Source organism: Scyliorhinus torazame, chromosome 17 (assembly GCF_047496885.1).
Source record: "Scyliorhinus torazame isolate Kashiwa2021f chromosome 17, sScyTor2.1, whole genome shotgun sequence".
In the NCBI taxonomy this organism is placed as follows: Eukaryota; Metazoa; Chordata; class Chondrichthyes; order Carcharhiniformes; family Scyliorhinidae; genus Scyliorhinus; species Scyliorhinus torazame.
This window is the reverse complement of record NC_092723.1, coordinates 153,622,233-153,643,358: the sequence shown is the minus strand read 5'-3', so window position 1 is coordinate 153,643,358 and position 21,126 is coordinate 153,622,233. Positions and strand designations below refer to the sequence as shown.

Sequence of the window (21,126 nt, the reverse complement as noted above, 5' to 3'; positions counted from 1 at the left end):
GGCCAAAATCAAGATTTGCTTCAAGCGCTATGAATTAACCGATTACCCAGTGAGAAATCTCGTGGCTGTCGTTTAGTACTCCTTTTAAAAAGGTGAAACTGACGCAATGGCTACTGAGGGGAAGTGAGGAGTTGAGTAGCCATTCTCATTTTCCAGCATGCAGCTCAAGGGCACTGGAACTTCTGCCCTATTGCTCGTGGGAGCAGGGGGGAGGGGGGATTTGAGGGTCTCGGGGTAGAAGCCCGAATTGATTGTCGGTCTCCTTCCTTCTCCAATTCCTTAAAGATATAACAATATGACTGGTGTTTTCGGCCCCGTAGAGGCTGCCCTAGCGGTGCTGGTGGTAGCCGAGGCAGGTAGATGCCGAAGGAGGCAGCAGTGTTGATAGAGGCTGGAGGCAGCTCCGATGTACAGTGAACCGCTGCACACCCTGAAACCTGGCCGCCCATCAGTCTGAGGAGGAACCCAGAGGGGGAAGCCAGCGACAGCCCAAGGTGTACAGACGTCGTGGTTGTTCGAGGAGATGACGGACAGCATGTGCTGTAGGAGACTCCGTCTCAACAAAGCGACAGTGTGGCACCTGTGCCACATTCTCATGGCCCTGGCACCCCATGGAGGAGGAGGAGACCCGCTCCCGGTGCCCGTGAAGGTCACCGCATCCCCGAACCTTCATGCAACCGGTTCATTCCAGGTCACAAGCGGTGACTTGTGCAGCATTTCCAAAGCTACAGCCCACAAGTGCATCCGTGCGATCACAGTGCTCTCAGTGCCCAGGCATTAAACTTTATCAACTTTGAGCTGGACCAGGTCCACCAAGGTGCCAGGCCTGCAGGATTCTCAACAATCACTGGGATGCCCCAAGTCCAGGGGGTAATTGATGGCACGCATGTCGCCTTGCGGCACCAGGGCATCAAGGAGTGCTCTTCATTAGCAGGAAGGGGTTCCACCCCCGAATGTTCAATTCATGTACGACCACCATTTCTGGATCATGCATGTGTGTGCACGCTTCCCAGGGAGTGTGCATAACAACTACAGCCTGGGGCACTCGGAGATCCCTGTCGTCTTTGAGTGCCACCCCACAATGACATGTTGGCTCTTGGGGGACAAAGAATATCATCTGAGATTCTGGCTGATGGCACCAGTGTGAAGGCCGGAGACCGAGGCAGAGACCCAATATGACGAGGTGCAAGCTGTCACCCGTGTCTAAAATCTTTTTATTCTCCTCCTTCTTCACATTTTCTCCCAAATTTACACCCAACAATAAACAATAATCAGTAACGAATGTAATATCAATCCCATATCAATAACAACGATCCCATCCTCCCACCAAACTCCAAACATTAGCCCGCATGTTACCGTAAGCAAATGACAAAAAGGAATCAGGAATCACCCATAGTCACCATTAACACACACAGTCCTTCTCCCCCCAACCCCCCCAGCACCCCCCCACCCCCGCCCTAATGTTCGATGTAATCCAATTCTTGAAAGTGCTGAATGAATAACGCCCATTAATTGTAGAACTCCTCCATCCTTCCCCTCAGTTCAAATTTGACCTTTTTAAGTGTCAAGAATTCCAGCAGGTCCCCCACCACACCAGGGCACAGGGTGGAGAGGTTGATCTCAACCCTAACAGGATCCGCCTTCGGGCGATTAACGAGGCGAAGGCTACAACATCTGCCCCCACGTCCGTTTCCAACTCCGGCTGGTCCGACACCCTGAATATGGCCTCCCGAGGGCCCGGGTCCAGTTTCAGGTGCACCACTTTAGAGATTACCTTAAAAACCTCCTTCCAGTAATCCTCCAGCTTTGGACAGGATCAAAACATATGAACGTGGTTTGCGGGGCCGCCCCCGCAACGTTCACACACATCTTCTACCCCCTCAAAGAGCCGGCTCATCCTCGCCCTTGTAAGGTGCGCTCTATACACCACCTTCAGCTGTATCAGCCCAACCTCGCACACGAGGTGGAGCCGTTCACCCTCCGGAGCACCACACACCAGAACCCCTCCTCCATATCCTCTCCCAACTCTTCCTCCCACTTTGCCTTGATCCCTTCCAGCGGCACCTTCTCCTCCTCCAAAATAGCCTCATAAACCACAGAAACTACCCCCTTCTCCAGTCCCCCCGTCGTCAGCACCTCCTCCAGCAATGTGGAAGCTGGCTCTACTGGGAAGCTCTGCATCTCGTTTCTGGCAAAGTCTCGAACCTGCATGTACTTCGCTCCCAGCTCCTTCAATCCAGCAAACCAACCCTCAAGAAACAAATCTTTTACTGTCTTAATTCCTTTCTCCTCCCATCTCTGAAAATTTCCATCCCACTTCCCTGGCTCAAATCTATGGTTCCCCCGAATCGGCATTTCCCTTGACCCTGCCCCAACCCGAAGTGTTGGCGAAACTGCCTCCAAATTCTCAATGAAGCTATTACTACTGGACTCCCTGAGTATCTCCCCGGGGCCGTCGGGAGCGGCGCTGTCGCTAGTGCCTTCAATCCCGACCTCCTACCCAAACTCTCCTCCATTCTGACCCTTTGGGAATTAACCCCTCTGATCCAGCTCCGTACCTTCTCCACATTCGCTGCCCAGTAGTAATACATAAAGTTCGGAAGATCCAAACCTGCCTTCCTCTCTGTAGTAGCACCTTATTAATTCTGGCCACCTTCCCTCCCCATATGAACGAGGTAATCATCCCTTCAATCTCTCTAAAAAATGCCTTTAGCAGGAAAATCGGCAGGCATTGGAAAATAAACAGGAATTGCGGCAGCACATTCATTTTAACCGCCTGTACCCAACCCGCCAATGACAGAGGGAGACCATCCCACCTTGCCAGATCAGCTTTCACCCTCCCCATCAAACTAGAAATGTTGTACCAACGGAGCCCCCCCAATCCCGAGCACCCCCAGGTATCTAAGGTGAGTTCCTGCCCTACAGAATGGCAGCCCCCCCATCCCTGCCCCCATCTCTGGCCGAGACACCACAAAATATTCACTCGTGTCCAGATTTAATTTGTACCCCGAGAAAGACCCAAACACCTGAAGCAGCTCTAGTATTCCCCCTATTGACACACTCGGTTCCGACACGTATAACAAGTCATCGACATATAAGGACACCCTATGCTCTATCCCCCCCGCACTATCCCTTTCCATACCCCCGAACATCTTAATGTGATAGCTCAATCGCGAGTGCAAATAGCAGGGGGGACATAGGACATCCCTGCCTAGTCCCATGGTGGAGAGAAAAGTATTCTGAGCTGATGTTATTTGTGCGGACAATGGCCCTCGGCTCCTTATATAATAGCTTTACCCAGTCCACAAATCTGGGTCCAATAAGGGCCGCACAGTAGCATTGTGGTTAGCACAATTGCATCACAGCTCCAGGGTCCCAGGTTCGATTCCCGGCTTGGTTCACTGTCTGTGCGGAGTCTGCACGTTCACCCCGTGTGTGCGTGGGTTTCCTCCGTGTGCTCCGGTTTCCTCCCACAGTCCAACGATGTGCTGGTTAGGTGGATTGGTCATGATAAATTGCCCTTAGTGTCCAAAATTGCCCTTAGTGTTGGGTGGGGTTACTGGGTTATGGGGATAGGGTGGAGGTGTTGACCGTGGGTGGGGTGCTCTTTCCAAGAGCCGGTGCAGACTCGATGGGCCGAATGGCCTCCTTCTGCACTGTAAATTCTATGAAAACTAATCTATGAAATACATACAGTACTCTTAAGTGTGGTTGAAACAAGGTTAAAGACAGATTTATCTTAACTTTCCTACATTTCAATTCCACCCATCTTGAAATAAAGATTAGTGTGCGGCTTGCATTTTTTATATCTCACCTTGCCAACCTGTGGGTCAACGTTTTAGTGCTTGATGCATTTGTATTTTAGTTCATCTACTTCATTGAGAACACCTCACAAACAATTCCCTTAAAGATGATAAAAGCAAAATAACGGGCTGGTGGAGATCTAAAATAAAAACAGAAAGCGCTGGAAAAACTCAGCAGGTTTGGTAGCATCTGTGAAGAGTGAAATAGGGTTAACATTCCAAGTCCAATTTGACTATTCTGCACAACTTTTTATCTTCTGAAGAGACCCTGCCGTGGTACATTCAGTCAAGGGGGACAGGGTGGGGGCGGGGGGGGGGGGGGGGGGGGGGAGTCAAACTGATTGACTGAAACTTCTAAGTAGAAAATATAAAAGAACATGATGAGGTTTAATTTTTTTTGTGTGATCTTGATGTAGGCGAAGGGCTATTATCATGATGAGGTTAACAGCTAACGAAATTGACTGTTTGGCAGAGGTTGAATCTGAAAGGGAAGGGCATAATTTGGGTGGTGCAAGGTCCTCACAGCACCCTACACTCTTTGGATGAGAAATCCCGAACGAAACTTTAGATTTCTCAGTATATGACAGAGATCACAGTATATCCCGCAACAGCCTCCCCGAACAGGCGCCGGAATGTGGCAACTAGGGGCTTTTCACAGGAACTTCATTTGAAGCCTACTTGTGACAATAAGCGATTTTCATTTCATTTCTTTTTCAGACAGATGATATCCCGTGCTATGTCTTGTAATTTTGTCTGTTATTCATTTTAACTTTTTTAATTTAACCTACAGAATTTTTTCCTTCATTTCCTCTTATCAGGCTCGAGAGCAGTAAATTGAAATTGACTCAGCGGTTTTGCCACAAGGAAAGGTTCAACCAGCATGAGTGTGCAGTGAATGAGCAGCCCCTCCCCCGCCCCCGCCCACGATCTCTCAGTTTGGACTGGTAAGTGTGATCTATTGGGAGGCTCCCTCTCATGCTAAAACATTCACTTCTCCTACAACACTACTATGGTCACTGCCAGTTTCAATATTCCTCTTGTATTCCTTTGAACCCCAAATATTCAATATCCTAATGAACCTCCTCACTTCCTGCAACTCAGATGGTCTCAAGACTTACTGGACCATTTCCTGCTCTAACTCACTCTCTTCGAGCTCAAATCTGTGCAACTCCTCACTCAGAGTCTCTCATTTCTCGCACAATTTACATGGTTTCAAAACCCAAGTGTGGGAACACTTATTCGCTATTAACCTAATTTTCTTCTCTTTCTTTTGGACCATATCACAAGTTACTTTTTGGCTCTTCTTCTTGATTTAAAAAAAAATTGAAAGTAAGGACTTCATTTCCAACATGGCACTTTCCATAATCTTGAGACTCCTGTCATTGTTGTGTTTGGTTGTTAATGGAATACATGTGTTAATGATGCAAGGAAAGGTATTTTACGAAGAATGTTTCATTCTATAGCTGACGTGAAGCTGTCGTGGAAGAAGATGGACTACTGATAGCTACAGTTATTTATAAACAATGCAGCTAACTGGTATAAAATAAGACAAAGTGCAGAATAATGGTTATTTGTGAAAAAGCAGCAAACTTTCAAACACTAATATGAATGTTCTGTTAAGTTATAGTACCAGAAACATTAATCACATGCTTTGGGATTGCGAAATGAATAGCTCCCATCATCAGTGAGAACATTATTTTGAATTGTGTCTGCAACAATGGAGATCTGGTGGAAAATGAAACACTTTTAGACTCTCTCTTTCAGAATTTTCTCCAACAGTTTCCCTACCACTGACGTGAGGCTCACCAGTTCCCTGGCTAATCTCTACGACCCTTCTTAAAGACTGGAATCACATTAGCTGTTCTCCAGTCCTCTGGCATCTCCCCCGTGGTTAGAGAGGAATTAAACATTTGGGTCAGTGGACTTGCAATCTCCTCCCTTGCCTTCCACAGCAACCTGGGAGTTCATCGGGCCTGGAGATTTGTCCACTTTTAAGCCTGCTAACACCTCCAATACCTTGTCACTCCTTATGTCAATTTGCTTAAGAACCTCACAGTCTCTCTTCCTGAGTTTCATACCTACATCCTCATCCTCTTGGGTGAAAACAGGTGTGAAGTATTTGATCAATAGCGTCAGAGGATCAAGTATTTGATCCTCTGGCTCCACCCACAGATTGCTCCCTTGATCCCTAATGGGCACTATTCTTTCCCTGGTGATCTTCTTCCCTTTGGTACACTTGTAGAATATCTTGGGATTTTCCCTACTTTTTACCAGTCAGAGCGTATCCTCTCTTTGCTCTCCTAATTGCTTTCTTAAACTCCATCCTGCACTTTCTGCCGTCCTCTAATGCCTCCACTGATTTTCTCCTCTTGTACTTGCTAAAAGCTTCTCTTCTCATCGTATCCTGAATATATCCGGTCATCCATGGCCCTCTGGGCTTGTTACTCCTTCCTATCACTTAGACAGAACATGTTGGGCCCGTACCCTCCCCATTTCCTTTTTGAACGCCCCCCCGTCCCCCCACTGATCTTCTATAGGTTTCCCCACAAGTAACTCTTCCCGGTCTACTTTGGCGAGATCCTGCCTTATTTTACTAAAATCTGCTCTCCTGCACTCCAAAACCTTTTTTTGCAACTTGTCTATTTCTTTGTCCATAATAAGCTTAAATTGAACCATGTTATGGTCGCTATCACTAAAATGCTCTCCCACCACCATGTGAACCATCTGTTTGGCTTTGTTCCCCAGAATTAGGCCCAGCACTGTGCTGTCCTTTGTTGGAGCCTCTACATATTGACCTAAAAAGTTCTCCTGCATGTATTTTAAGAACCGCACTCCATCTAAGCCCTTAACATTATGATTATCCCAATTAATGTTGGGAAAGTTGAAATTCTAGAATCCATAGAATCTCTGCAGTGCAGAAGGAGGCCATTCAGCCCATCGAGTCTGCACCGACCCTCTGAAGGAGCACCCTACCTAGACCCAACCCCCCACCCTATCCCTGTAACCCCACCTAGGGGAAATTTAGCATAGCCAATCCACCTAACCTGCGCATCTTTGGACTGTGGGAGGAAACCAGAGCACCTGGAGGAAACCCACACAGACACGGGAAGAATGTGAAAACTCCACACAGACAGTCACCTGAGGTCAGAATCGTACCCACGCCTCTGGCGCTGTGAGGCAGCAGTGCTGGCCACTGTGCCGCCTATTCAACACCTACTATAATTACCCCATTGTTGTTATTTTTACAAATAGGTTATTTTTACAAATACGGTATTAGGTTATTCATGAAGGCACGCCTCCTCAACCAGGCTGGTTTAGCACAGTGGGCTAAACAGCTGGCTTGTAATGCGTAACAAGACCAGCAGCGCGGGTTCAATTCCCGTACCGGCCTGTTCGAACAGGTGCCAGAATATGACGACTAGGGGCTTTTCACAGTCACTTGATTGAAGCCTACTTGTGACAATAAGCAATTATTATTAGGGGCTGGTTTAGCACAGTGGGCTAAATAGCTGGCTTGTAATGCAGAACAAGGCAGCAGCGTGGGTTCAATTCCCGTACCAGCCTCCCCGAACAGGCGCTGGAAGGTGACGACTAGGGGCTTTTCACAGTAACTTCATTGAAGCCTACTTGTGACAATAAGCGATTATTATTATTATTATTGCTCCTCATCTGAGGTATGGTGGTCTTCAGGTTAACTCACCACCAATCAGCTGTCCTCTCAAAGGGGAAAGCAGCCTATGGTCATCTGCGACTGTGGCAACTTTACATTTTTACACTGACATTATTTTTACACACCTCCACGAATTGTGCACAATTTGCTCCTCAATTTTCCACTGACTATCTGGGGGTCTATAATAAACACCTAGCAATGTGGCTGTCCCTTTTTTATTCCTAAGCTCTACCCATAAAATTTCATTTGATGCCCCCTCTAAGATATCATGCCTCCTTACTGCAGTAACTGACTCCTTAACTAATAGTGCAATGGCAAGTCTTCTTTAACCCCCTCCTCTGTCCTGCCTGAAGATTCTATTTTCACATCTTTGGGTTGTGGGGGCAAAACCCACGCAAACATGGGGAGAACGTGCAAACTCCACCTGGACAGTGACCCAGAGCCGGGATCGAACCTTGGACCTCGGCAGCGTGAGGCAGCAGTGCTAACTAGTGTGACACCGTCGCTGCCCTTTGACATGAAAACATTACTGTATTATGTTGTGTCCCTATTCGGCTAAGAGTCTGTGACCTCTCCCCCTGCCGAGTTAATTTAAACTTTTTCCAACAGCACCAGCAAACCCGCCGGCAAGGATGTTCGTCCCGCTCTGGTTGAGACGTTGATCGTTCCACTTGCACAGGTTCCACCTTCGCCAGAAACGGTTCCAATGATCCAGGAATCTAAAGCCCTCCCTCCTGCACCAACTCTTAAGCCATGGTATTCTCCTATTTCTGTACTCGCTGGCACGTGGCACTGGGAGTAATCCAGAGATTACACCCCAAGAGATCCTGCTTTTTAGTCTACTGCCTAGCTCCCTGAATTCTAAATGCAGGACCTCATCCCCCTTTCTGCCTATGTCATTGGTATGAACATGTACCATGACCTCTGCCGTATCATTTTAAGGTATACAAGTCCAGTTTGGACCAGCATCCATCATTTCTCAAGTTTTACTCGCTTTTCCTTCTGGATTTCCCTGCAGTGCCACTCCGTGCTATCCTGTGCCTCTACGGCACCTAGTTCTGACCAGTTTTGGGCTGTGGTCTTGTACTCATTCATTTGAGACATATTTGTTCCGTAGGACGAGGAGGCTGATGCATTTGTGAAGCTGGCATTGTAAGAAGGACAAACTATTAATTCACTCTTTGTATACAGGTGTGAAAACAGCCCAATAAACAGATAAGAGAACAAACAAAGTATCATTATTAGAGCCTTCCGACCACAGGCACAGCAACAATGATAAGCATTAAAGAAATGGCATGGGTGTTTATGGTGGAAAATGGTTACAGATGTATCTCAGAGGCAAGCCCCAGGACTTGTATTTAGAATTCGGCTGCTATTTTCTTTTTTATGAAGTCAGTAAAATTTCACAGCTGCGTGGCAGCCCACAAATGAATTGCACATGCAACAGGCACTGTTAATTGAACACTTTAAATAACAGATTACAAAATTTCAGCCAAAGAATAAATAAAAGTGAACTTCAAACATTATTTCACAGCAGTCAGTTTTTACCCTGTAATAATATTTCAGTAACACAGTTGGGTCAACACAAGTGGCTGTTAAGTGGCTTCCCAAGAAAGGTACAGGTTCTGTCCTGTCTGAATCTCTTGTTTTTTTTCTCTCCCTGTCATCATTTTTCATCATACTCTCCTCTTTGTTTCAATGCCTTTTTCTTTAGATTTTTGACTCTCTTTCCAATCCCTCTTTATTATCCTTCACTGCTTCTCCAATTTTTTGATTACTTTCATCTCTTTCATTTCTTTTTCTGTCCCTCGATCTGACAGACATCATAATTTTCTCCCATTTATACACAAGGTTCAAATTAAATGACCCTTTGCATTCATTCCTGCCACTAAGTTCCTTAGGAACATAGGAAATAGGAGCAGGAGTAGGTCATTCAGCCCCTCGAACCTGCTCCACCATTCAATCATTCATGGCTGATCAACACTTCAACACCATTTTAGCATGCTATCTCCACATCGCTTGATATCATTAGTATCTCAAAACCTGTCAATCTCTGTCTTGAACATGCTGAATGACTAAGTTTCCACAGCCCTCTGGTGTAGAGAATTCCGAACATTCCAAAGAACTTTCTCTTCGTCTCAATCCTAAATGACCTACCCCTTATTCGGAGACTGTGTCCCCTGGTTCTAGAAACCCAGACAGGGGAAACATCCTTTCTGCATCTACCCTCTCTAGCCCTTCAGGAATTTTATAAGTTTCAATGAGCTCATAGAATCATCATAGAATCATAGAATCCCTACAGTGCAAAAGGAGGCCATTCGGCCCATTGGGTCTGCACCAACCCTCCGAAACAGCTCCCGATCTAGGGCCACTCCCCCACCCTATCCCTGTAATCCCACCTAACCTTTGGGCACTAAGGGACAATTTAGTATGACCGATCCATGTAACCTGCACATCTTTGGACTGTGGGAGGAAACCAGAGGACATGGAGGAAACCCATGCAGATAAGGGGAGAATATGCAAACTCGACATAGACAGTTACCCAAGATCAGAATCAAACCTGGGTCTTGGCGCTGTCAGGTAGTAGTGCTAACCACTGTGCCACCATGCTGCCACAATTGTCTCTCATTCTTCAAATCTCTAGAAAATATACGCCCAATCTCCACAATCTCTCCTCATAGAAATGGATCAGGGTCAATTTAAAAAAACAAAGAACAAAGAACAAAGAAAAGTACAGCGCAGGAACAGGCCCCTCGGCCCTCCAAGCCCGTGCCGACCATGCTGCCCGACCAAACTACAATCTTCTACACTTCCTGGGTCCATATCCCTCTATTCCCATCCTATTCATGTATTTGTCAAGATGCCCCTTAAATGTCACTATCGTCCCTGCTTCCACCACCTCCTCCGGCAGCGAGTTCCAGGCACCCACTACGCACTGTGCAAAAAACATACCTCGTACATCTCCTCTAAACCTTGCCCCTCGCACCTTAAACCTATGCCCCCTAGTAATTGACCCCTCTGCCCTGGGGAAAAGCCTCTGACTATCCACTCTGTCTATGCCCCTCATAATTATAATTTTATAATTTTTCATTTTATTAAATACAAAATAGAAAAATAAATAAATTTGCAAAAATCAACCATAAAAAACAGAAAAATAGAACAGCCCCTCACAAAACCTAAATTCCTATGCCCTGCCATCCCCACCCCCCCTTAACAGCTAATGGCGATCAATCCCTTGAAATAAACAATAAAAGGCTATATAGCCCCAGATTGCTTCCCTCACGGTGTACTTACTTTTCTCGAGGTATAAGAACTGCATCAGGTCCCCCAGCCACATCAAGGCACTGAGTGGAGATGGAGACTTCCACCACACCAGTACTTGCCTTCGAGCAGTCAGCGAGACAAAGGCCATGACATTGGCCCACGCACCCATCTGCAGCTCCGGCGAGTCTTACACCCCAAATATGGTCACTAAAGCACAGGGCTCCACTCAATCTTCAGAATCGCTGACATGGTGCTAAAGAAGGTGACCTAAAACCCCACAAGCTTGGGGCAAGACCAGAACATGTGCAGGCGATCAGCCGTATCTCCTGAAGAGCGCTCGCACCTGCCCTACCACCTTGAAAAATAAGTGAATCTTTCTGGACTTGGTCAGGTGCACCTAAAAACTACCTTAAGTTTGATCAAACCAAGCCTCGCGCATGAGGACATGGAGTTCACCTTGCAAAGGGCCTCACTCCACACCTTAACCATGCAATATGGGCCCCGACTCCTCTTCCCACTTCGCCATACCCCCCTCCACTGAAATTGAATCTCCGACAAAATCCGCCCATAAATAGTGGAAGTGCCCCATTCCTCCGACCCTGTGAGTGAAAGAACCCTCTCCATTTGAGATGTTGGCGCTACGGGGAATGTCAGGAAAATCCATGTCGCAACATTGCAAACTTGGAGATATCTGAATTAATTTGAGCCTGAGAGCCTAAACTTTTCCATCAATTCCTCTACATTGACAAATTGCCCGTCTAGGAACAAATCGCCCACTCTCTCCAGCCCCTCCCCTTCTTACCTCCCACGTGTATCATCTAGTCTCTCTGGCCCGAACAGATGGTTAGCATAGATGGCTAACATTGACCCCAGTTTAAAATGTTGTCGAAATTGTCTCCATATCTTCAAAGAGGAAACAACCACTGGATTTGGCGAATACCTTGTCGGTGAGAATTGGAGCGAGACCATCGCTAATGCCCTCAGACCAGACCCCCTATATGACCTCGATTCCAGCTGCATCCACATAGCCCCCGAATCACGACACCAACCCAATACCTTCTCTGCATTAGCTCACCAGTAATAAAATATCAGGTTTGGCAATGCCTGGCCCCCCCCCCGACTGTCTATTCCTTTGAAGGACTGCCCGATGAATCCTTGGTCCTTGGGTCTTTCCCTCTAATATAAAGGATGATATCAACTTTTCGACTCTCCCAAAGAAAGATTGACACTGAAATAAACCCCCAAATCACGGCAGAATGTTCATCTTGATCGACTGGAACCTGCCCGCCAAGGACAGAGAAAGGTTATCCCACCTTTGCAGATCAGTCTTGTCTCTACTTACCAGGCTAGTATAATTCAGTTCACAAAGACTGGCCCAATCTCAAGCCACTCGGACCCCCAGATACCTAAAAGTGGATCCGGCCAAGTGAATGGTAGCACACCCAGGTTGGCACCGGAAAACGTTCACTCTTTTACAGATTTAACTTATACCTGGAAAAAGAGCCAAAGCACCTCATTATGTTACCCATAATGGAGACCTGGGGCGTCATTCTCCGACCCCCCAGTGGGTCGGAGAATGGCCGTTGGCCGCCGTGAATCCCGCCCCCGCCGGTTGCCGAAGTCTCCGGTACCGGATATTCGGCGGGGGCGGGAATCGGGCCAGGCCGGTTGGCGGGCCCCCCCGCTCGATTCTCCGGCCCGGATGGGCCGAAGTCTCGCCGATAAATTGCCTGTCCCGCCGGCGTAAATTAGAGTACCTATTTACCGGCGGGACAAGGCGGCGTGGGCGGGCTCCGGGGTCCTGGGGGGGGGGGCGCGGGGCGATCTGGCCCCGGGGGGTGCCCCCACGGTGGCCTGGCCCGCGATCGGGGCCCACCGATCCGCGGGCGGGCCTGTGCCGTGGGGGCACTCTTTCCCTTCCGCCTCCGCAACGGTCTCCACCATGGCGGAGGCGGAAGAGACTCTCCCCACTGCGCATGCGCGGGAAACTGTCAGCGGCCGCTTACGCTCCCGCGCATGCGCCGCCCCGACATGTCATTTCCGCGCCAGCTGGCGGGGCAACAAAGGCCGTTTCCGCCAGCTGGCGGGGCGGAAATTCCTCCGGCGCCGGCCTAGCCCCTCAATGTTGGGGCTCGGCCCCCAAAGATGCGGAGCATTCCGCACCTTTGGGGCGGCGCGATGCCCATCTGATTGGCGCCGTTTTGGGCGCCAGTCGGCGGACATCGCGCCGTTTGGGGAGAATTTCGCCCCAAGGTTTGTCACGTCAAGTAAAAGGTCACCAGTATACATGGACACCTTATGCTCCATCCCTCCCCTAATTATCCCTTTCCACTGACCCGAAGCCCTCAAAGCGATGGCCATATGTCTAATGCCAATGCAAACAAGAGGGAAACATAGAGCAGTCCTGTTTCCTTCCCCTATTTAATTGAAAGTACCCCGGGTTTGTGATGTTGGTGTGAACACTCGCTAAGGGAGCCTTATACAACAGGTGTATCAATGATACAAATGTTGGCCCCGAACCACTCGAAAACTGCAAAAAGATATCCCCATTCTACCCTGTCAAATGCTTTTTTGGCCTCTAATGAGATGATTACCTCTGGATTGAGCCCACCAAATGGGGATAGAACCACATTCAGCAATCGCCGCACATAGGATGACAATTGCTGGCCCTTAACAAATCTAGTCTGATCTTCTCCAATCACCTCAGGAAGACAGGGCTCCAACTTCAGCGCTAGCTTGGTGTCCATGTTAAATAATGAAATAGGAGGTGTGGCCATTACTCCACGGGGTCCTTGTCCTTTTTCAGTAGAAGGGAAATCGATGCCTGTACTAACATCACAGGAAGGGAGCCCCGTGCTACAGGATCTTCAAACATCTCTACCAGTAAGGGAACCAACTGTCCAGCAAACCTCTTGTAACACTCCACCGGGAACCCATTCAACCCTGGGGCGTTACCTGTTTGCATCCACCCGATCACCGCCAGGACCTCCTCTGGACCCAATGGCGCCGCCAGCTCCTCATGCTCTTCCTCCCCCACCTGGGAAACTCTAAGCCCTCCAAAAACTCTGAGATATCCGACCTCACCCCGGGGGCTCTGAGCTATAAAGGTTCTGAGAAAAAGTCAAATGCTCCATTAACCTTAACTGGAGTGGACACCAGCCTGCTGCTCGAGTCTCAGACCTGAATAATCTCCCGGGAGGCCACCAGCCGCCTCAGCTGGTAAGCCAAGGGACTACTGGCCTTCTCCCCATATTCATAAGTCAACCCCCTCGAGTGCCGCAACTGGAGCACCGCCATGTCTGTGGACAGTAGGTCAAACTGCACCTGCAGCTTTTTCCTGCTTGCCGGGGTTCTGGAGTTGATCCATTCGAATATCTGCGCTACATTTCAAAATGTCATCCACCAACTTCTGGTGCTCTTCTCTAGCCTCTCCATCCATACATGCTTTGTGTGATATGATCTCCCCACTAATCACTGCGTTCAAGGCCTCCCACAGAATGGAGGGCTAGACTGACCCATTCCCATTAAATCCCACAAACGCATCTATAGCCTTCGATATCCATCCACTGAACCTTATGTCCGCTAATAACCCCACATCCAGCCTCCACGCTAGGCGCAGAGCCTTGTTTACCTCTCATACCAAATCCACTAAACATGGAGCATATCTGAGATGACTGTTTTTGAGTTCTCTGATTTCCTCACGCCAGGAAGAAAAAACCTTCCCATCATGAAAAAGCCAATCCGAGAATATATTTTATCTACTGGGGGAAAAAAAAATCCTTACCCCAGGGTGCCTAAACTACAATGGATCTGCCCCATCTCTTCCATAAACGGCAATAATGCTTTCACCATCCCCAATGGGGCCAACGACTTTGGCCTGGATTTGGGTTCAAAACAATTTAAATCTCCTCCCAGCATCAACTGATCCATGTCAAAATCTGGTATTCCAGCCAACAATCTCCTCATTAATGTTACATCATCCTAATTCGGGGCATATTCAGTGTGGCACATTAACACAGTGGTTAGCATTGTTGCTTCACAGCGCCAGGATCCCCGGTTCGATCCCCTCTTGGGTCCCTCTGTGCGGAGTCTGCACGTTCTCCCCATGTCTGCGTGGGTTTCCTCCGGGTGCTCCGGTTTCCTCCCACAAGTCCCGAAACACGTGCTTTGTTGGGTGAATTGGACATTCTGAATTCTCCCTCAGTGTATCCGAACAGGCACCGTAGTGTGGCAACTAGGAGATTTGCACAATAACGTCATTGCAGTGTTAATGTAAGCCTACTTGTGACACTAATTATGATTATTATTATAACCCTAACACACAATTTGGCATTAGACAACATGTAAAATGGACATACAACTCTCAATTCCACTTACACAGGCAGGCAAAAATTATATTTTCCTTACAGAACTTATAAAATCCTGCTGGCAATGGGGCTCTTTCAGACCTTATCCAAAAGTCTGTCCCTGTGGCAACATTTCATGACCTCTCCCAATCGCCTTCCAAATTTGTCTGCCTCCCACCTGTGTACCTGAACAGGCACCAGAATGTGGCAACTAGGGACTTTTCACAGTAACTTCATTGCAGTGTTAATGTACGCCTACTTGTGACAATAACAAAGATTATTATTATTATTATATATTCACCAGCACCACTGACTGACTTTCCAGTGACAATAACATTCCTACCTCCTTGATCCGCCATTACCCTTCTCCCTAGAAAATGATCCTCTTGTTATTTAAAATTGCCACCGACCTGGGCCCTGCTATTGGAGCCCGAGTGGAACATCTGGTTCACCCAACTCTTCTGGAGCCTATCTGATCCCTCACCTGCAGGTGGGTCTCCTGCCTGTACGACATCGGCCCTTAAATTCTTCAGGTAAGAGAAAACTCTCAACATTTTCACCGGATCCCCCAGACCTTTAATTTTCCAAGTGACTATTCTGATCGTAGTCTCTTACACCCCCTCCCTCTCAGATCAGCCATTCCCACTGTGAGGAATTGTCTCGTCCTCACTCCAAATTCTTAAACCCAAGGCCCACCCAAGATGGCCACCAATCCCATCCATAAGGTGAGACAAAGAGAAGCCCCTGGTCACCGTCAGCACTCTACTCCTCCCTCCCCAATTTAGAAATCTTCAGACCACCTACCAAAGAATAATAATCCCTCTTTGCCAACCCCCTCCCCCCATCATCGAAACCCATCCAAACAGTTGGTCCGACAGGCCATAGCCCCGCCGCACCTCACTCCCATTCACTAGCTATGACCTAACTGCTAGTGAGGTAGCGCCCGCGGGGGCCCACACCTAAAGAACAAAGAAAAAAGATAAGCTCCCCCACCCGCCTCCACTGCAAAGGAGTAACCGAAACCAAAGACCTTGCAATTCTCAACATCCCACCATGGATCACATTGCTGCATTCACCATTATCCCCAATTATATTGGCCTCCCCATCTATCCCCAAACACTGGACGCTCCCTGCCCCCTCCAATATAGAGCAAGAAACCCCAAATAACCAGGAATAGATACAAAACACTGAAACATACCCAAACAAACCCTTCGCATCCGCAACCATTAAAGTCCCATTCAAACACTTTCAATTAAGTCCAAGTCCTTGTTCCTTGACAAAACCTCCGCCGCCTCCGTTGTTTCGAAATAATTATCTTTCCAGTTGTATGTAACTCTCAACCTCACCGGGTAGACCACTCCAAAACGTACCCCACTGTTATATAGCGCTGACTTCGCCCTAGTAAAGGCTGCATGCTTCTTCACTAGCTCTGCCGCAACATCCTGGTAAATCCAGATGGTGCTTCCTTCCCGCAGCATGTTCCGGTTCTCTTTGACCCATTTCAGGACCTGCTCCTTCTTCTGGAAGATATGAAAATGAACTCTTGGTAGCTCATTCACCCGAGGCCTCTGCCAGACTGATCAGTGGGCCCTATCCAGCTCAGGAGGAGACATCTGTTCATTCCCCCTCCGCCAGCTTCACCAACATCTGGGAAAAATACTCGGTTTGGCTTCGGACTCTCGGCCCCTCCGATAGCCCCACGATCCTGAGGTTTTGTCTCACGACCTGGTCTCCAGGTCCATAACCTTTGTCCTCAAGTTCATATTTTTCTTCTCCACCAGCAGCATCTCGGCTTCCAACGAGGCAATTTGGTGACTATGCTGTGACACGATCCCCTCCACACACTTCAGCACTCCTCCATGCACTTTCATGGCCTCTGAGGTTTTCCCAACTTCTCTCGTATCGGGCCGAAGGCCTCCTCGATTGATTTTTTGACGGTTTCCATAATCTCCCTTCCTTGCCTTTCAAAATGATTATTAAATTGTTTTTCGTATCCGGATGCCATTACCCCAGTCAGTGTTTCTGCTGTAATAGCAGCCACACCCTTTGAGGTTATCTCCGCCATCTTCCCTCCCAATGAACTTCACACTCTCTCTGGCACTATCAAAGGAGTACCACTCATACCCTTCTTTCCAGCAGCTTCTTTTGCAACTTTCGACATATTTTCGTCGACCAGTGCCTTATTCAATTTGATGGGTCGAGTTTGTCCACCAAATTCCCCGGGAACTGGGCAGAATAGACCAGAAGACAAGAACCCTGGCAGGAGCTACCTTGTGTGCGAGGTTCCCCTACATACCGTCACCGGTTCTATTAATATGTACATTCCTCTGGTGTTTCTATACACAACCATTATGCTTTAAAAGGTTTCAAATCTACAAGTTCAGATGAATACAAATATGTTTTTTTTCTGGGTCAGCTACACTACGCCCGAAAAGTAGCTCGCCGCAGTGCAGCGTGGCCGTTGAAAGCCAGAAGACCCCGCTCCTGGGATCTACACGGCTTGCAACATCTCGTGAGATTAAATGTGATCTCGCAAGACATTGCAATGTGAATCCCGCCCACAATGAACAGGATCACTATTTAGCAAATCTGCATATTCGAGCGAGGCAGTAAGTCTCACTCTAATGTGCGGAACAACTTCAGCTCACTCCTGTCATTGAGTCCAATGAATCTTTTAACACCTTCTTATACTTTTCCAGAGGTTGTTATAGGTCATTCTTTGAATCTACCAGTTGTTTCACTTCTCCCCAGTTGAGTTTCATTTTTCCCAACCATGCCCTACCAAATAAAGCTGGAACATTTCCATAATGTGGCAAGGCAACTCCGTTGTTTGTCCATTTACTTCTATTTGTACCGTAATGCATCTTTTTTGTGGTACAGACTTTTTTGTGTACATCCTTCGGATAACATTTGATGTTTTTAACGGCAGGTGCTTTAACTTCTGACGATAAATTATCTCAGGCATCAGTGATACAGCTGTACCCAGTAAGAGTCCTTCCTGTTTATTTCCTTTGTTCCGGTTTATTTTCTGTTATTTTATTATTTTGGTCTGTGGAAACATGATCGAGATGAGCCTTTAAGCGGAAGACTCAAAATTGAAACAGCTTGCATCTCAAGACACTGTGTTCCCAGGTTTTGTTTTTGGAGAGGAGGTGCCAGACTCCTTGGCACCGAGTGGATCTTAGGAACCTGGTTTGGAGGGAGTTGGATCAATTGGTTAACTGGCAACTGGTTGATTGGTCAGGGAAAGTGTTCTGCCTGACAATGATCAGCGATTGGTTCCTGCATGATGCTTTCTGAGAGAACTAGGCAGAAGCATTTAGACTTGGACGTGAAAGGAACACTCTCTCTTTCCTGCTTGCTGAAGTGAAGGAACTGCTGTATTATTCTGAAAGCAGTGAGTGCCTGGCTCATCCTTTGCTGAGTCTGAAATGATACTGGGTCTGCAGAGAAAGTAGAAAACTTTGTGACGAATGTGAGAAATTTTCATACATTAAAGTTTGTATTTAGTATTTTTGCTGTGATTACAAAGGGAGAAAATAATTGTAACAAGACAAAAATATGTGGTGATCTTTTGGATTGCAGGTGGCATAGTTAATGGGAGGGGCCAGGTTTATCAGTTAACTCTGCAACATCAAGCTGGACAGATAGGGTTCAGTTTGGTTCTAACAAAATATCTCTCTCCCAAAGATGGTCTCAAGATAAGCAAATAAAATCTGGTTGTTAACCTTATTCGTGAGTGTTATGTAAAATAGTGTTTGCTTAATTGGAATGTAGAGGCAGGTTTCAGGAAGCAAGCTAAGATGTTGTAATTATTAACTTTACAGCTTTTTTAATGCTGACGCGTTTTAATTAAAGTTTGTTTTACCATATAAGCTGTCTGCTGGTCAATGTTATCACTCCTGTGGTGCAGTGGCATTCCTCACAATTTCACCAAATGCAAATTATGGGTTCTAGTCCAATATCATAACAAAAGATTGTGGTTCTATCCTGCACCCATAACACCTTGCCAGAGAAAACTACCTCAAGCCGAGAAGGAAAAAAATCAAAACGAAGGCTGAACTTCAGAAAGACATGAACTAGAAGTCATCCCAGGGCATCAAAGATCCTTATCCTTTTATTTAAGTTGATATTTTCTCTCCCTTTCCACCATATTTTCCCCTCTGTGTTGCTTTTCTGTGTGTGTGGAGAGAGTAGGGCAGTTAGGAAGGGGGAATTAGCATGCTAAATTGCCCCTCAGTGTCCAGGGATGCGCAAGTTAGCTTACGAGGTTATGGAGATAGGATAGGGTGCCCAGGTAGAGTGCTCTTTCAGAGGGTTGGTGCAGACCTGATGGGCTAAATGGCCCCCTTCTACACTGTTGGGATTCTGTGATTCTAAGTGTTTGTATCATTATCAGAGGAGGTATCCATGCATTATGTTGAGGTGAGAAAAATCATCTTAAATGCTTATGAACTAGTGTCAGAAGCCTATAGACAGAAGTTTAGAGATCTAAGGAAAGAACCAGATATATAAAATTTGAAAGAATTAAACAATGTAATTTTGATAGGTGGGTAGGAGCATTAAAAATAGACCCAATGAGTGAAGCTCTCAGGGAAATGGCTAATTTGGAGGAATTTAAAGATTCACTTCCTGCAGTAAAAATAACTCATGCGGAAGAGCAAAGGGTTAAGACTGCTAGACAGGCAGCAAAAATGTCAGATGATTTTGAATTAGTACATAAGTAAAGGTTTGGTTTTCAACATCAATTTCAATCTGTGAAGGATAGAAACTGGGGAAATGAGAAATCCACAGATGGTCAAGAAATAGTCGGTCGAGGTGGAGATATTAAAGAGATTTTGCCTCAGGTTCAAAAGGAAACTTATGAGGATGGAAACGTAAATGTTTTCATTGTAATAAAGTTGGACACACAAAGTCACAAAATAAACAATGTTTGCAGCAGAAGAGGTGCAAAAGAGTGCACAGCTGATTCAGAGGTTGATTGATAAAAACGTGTCAGATCTTTTTAAAGATTTTATTTCTGAGGGTAAGGTTTACTCATGTGTTCAAGGTGGAATAGGTGAGGAGATTAAGATCTTAAGGGATACAGGAGTAAGTCAGTCTTTAATAGTGAGAGATAAGAAGATATGTAGTTCAGAAGGAGTATTGCCAGAAAAGGTGAAAATATGTGGGATTACTGGTGACGGGAGTTGTATTCGATTATGTAAGCTAAGGTTAGAGAGTTGGGTGAAAAGTGGTGAGGTGGTGGCAGGAGCAATAGAGAAATTATCTTTTTCAGGGGTACAGTTTATCCTGGATAATGATATAGCTGGATCACAGGTGGGAGCGATGCCTACTGTGGTTGAAAAGCCCATGCAAATTCAAACAAATGTGGTGTTGCAAGAAGCATACCCTGGAGTGTTTCGAGATTGTGTGGCAACAAGATCACAAAGCCCCAGGTTGAGACAGGAGGAGGAGAAATCAATGAGAAAAGGTAGGGAGGTTGAGGTTGTTATCAGAAACGATTTTTGACCAGATGGTTGATAAAGAACAAGAGCAGGTGGAGGTTGAAGTGGATATCTTTAGTTCAGGAAAATTGGCAGAACTACAACAGAAGGATGCAGCGATAAAGCAGTTGTATCAGAAAACATACACAGAAGTAGAACCTGAGTGAATACTGGAGCGTTATTACATTAGAAATAATGTATGAATGAGGAAGTGGAGACTTATACGTTTTCAGGCAGGTGAGAAATATGCAAACATTCATCAAGTGATATTATCGGTAGGTTATAGAAAGCAGGGTCTACTGGCCATGCCGTGCCTGAAAAGCAGCACAATGTGGCCGGTAAATGCCGGGAGATTCCCCTCCTGGGATCTATCCGACTTGCCGTACCTCGCGAGATCTTTAGAGGAAATTTGGGCTGGAGTTTGATTGGACTGGTGGGTTAAGATTCCCACACCAAAGGGATGCACAATAAATACACAACTAGGCAGCAGAACATCGTTGAACTCGGAAACCTCGAGAGCTCTGTCTGTGAGGAAAATGGTGGAGCCTCCTGCAGCA

At 46.8% G+C, this 21,126-nt stretch overlaps 1 protein-coding gene across 8 annotated transcripts in view; it reads left to right on the top strand.

The window, feature by feature from the left end:
- LOC140394261 (ankyrin-repeat and fibronectin type III domain-containing 1-like) overlaps positions 1–21,126 on the top strand; it is a 1,262,745-nt gene that overhangs the window by 973,936 nt on the left and 267,683 nt on the right. For 6 of the 8 annotated variants that reach the window (XM_072481308.1, XM_072481306.1, XM_072481307.1 and 3 more), the window contains one exon: positions 4,622–4,747. The exons of the other annotated variants lie outside the window; for them this stretch is intronic. In XM_072481308.1, the coding sequence (XP_072337409.1) occupies positions 4,622–4,747 (126 nt within the window). The remainder of the gene's footprint in view (positions 1–4,621; positions 4,748–21,126) is intronic. 8 annotated transcript variants of the gene reach the window in all.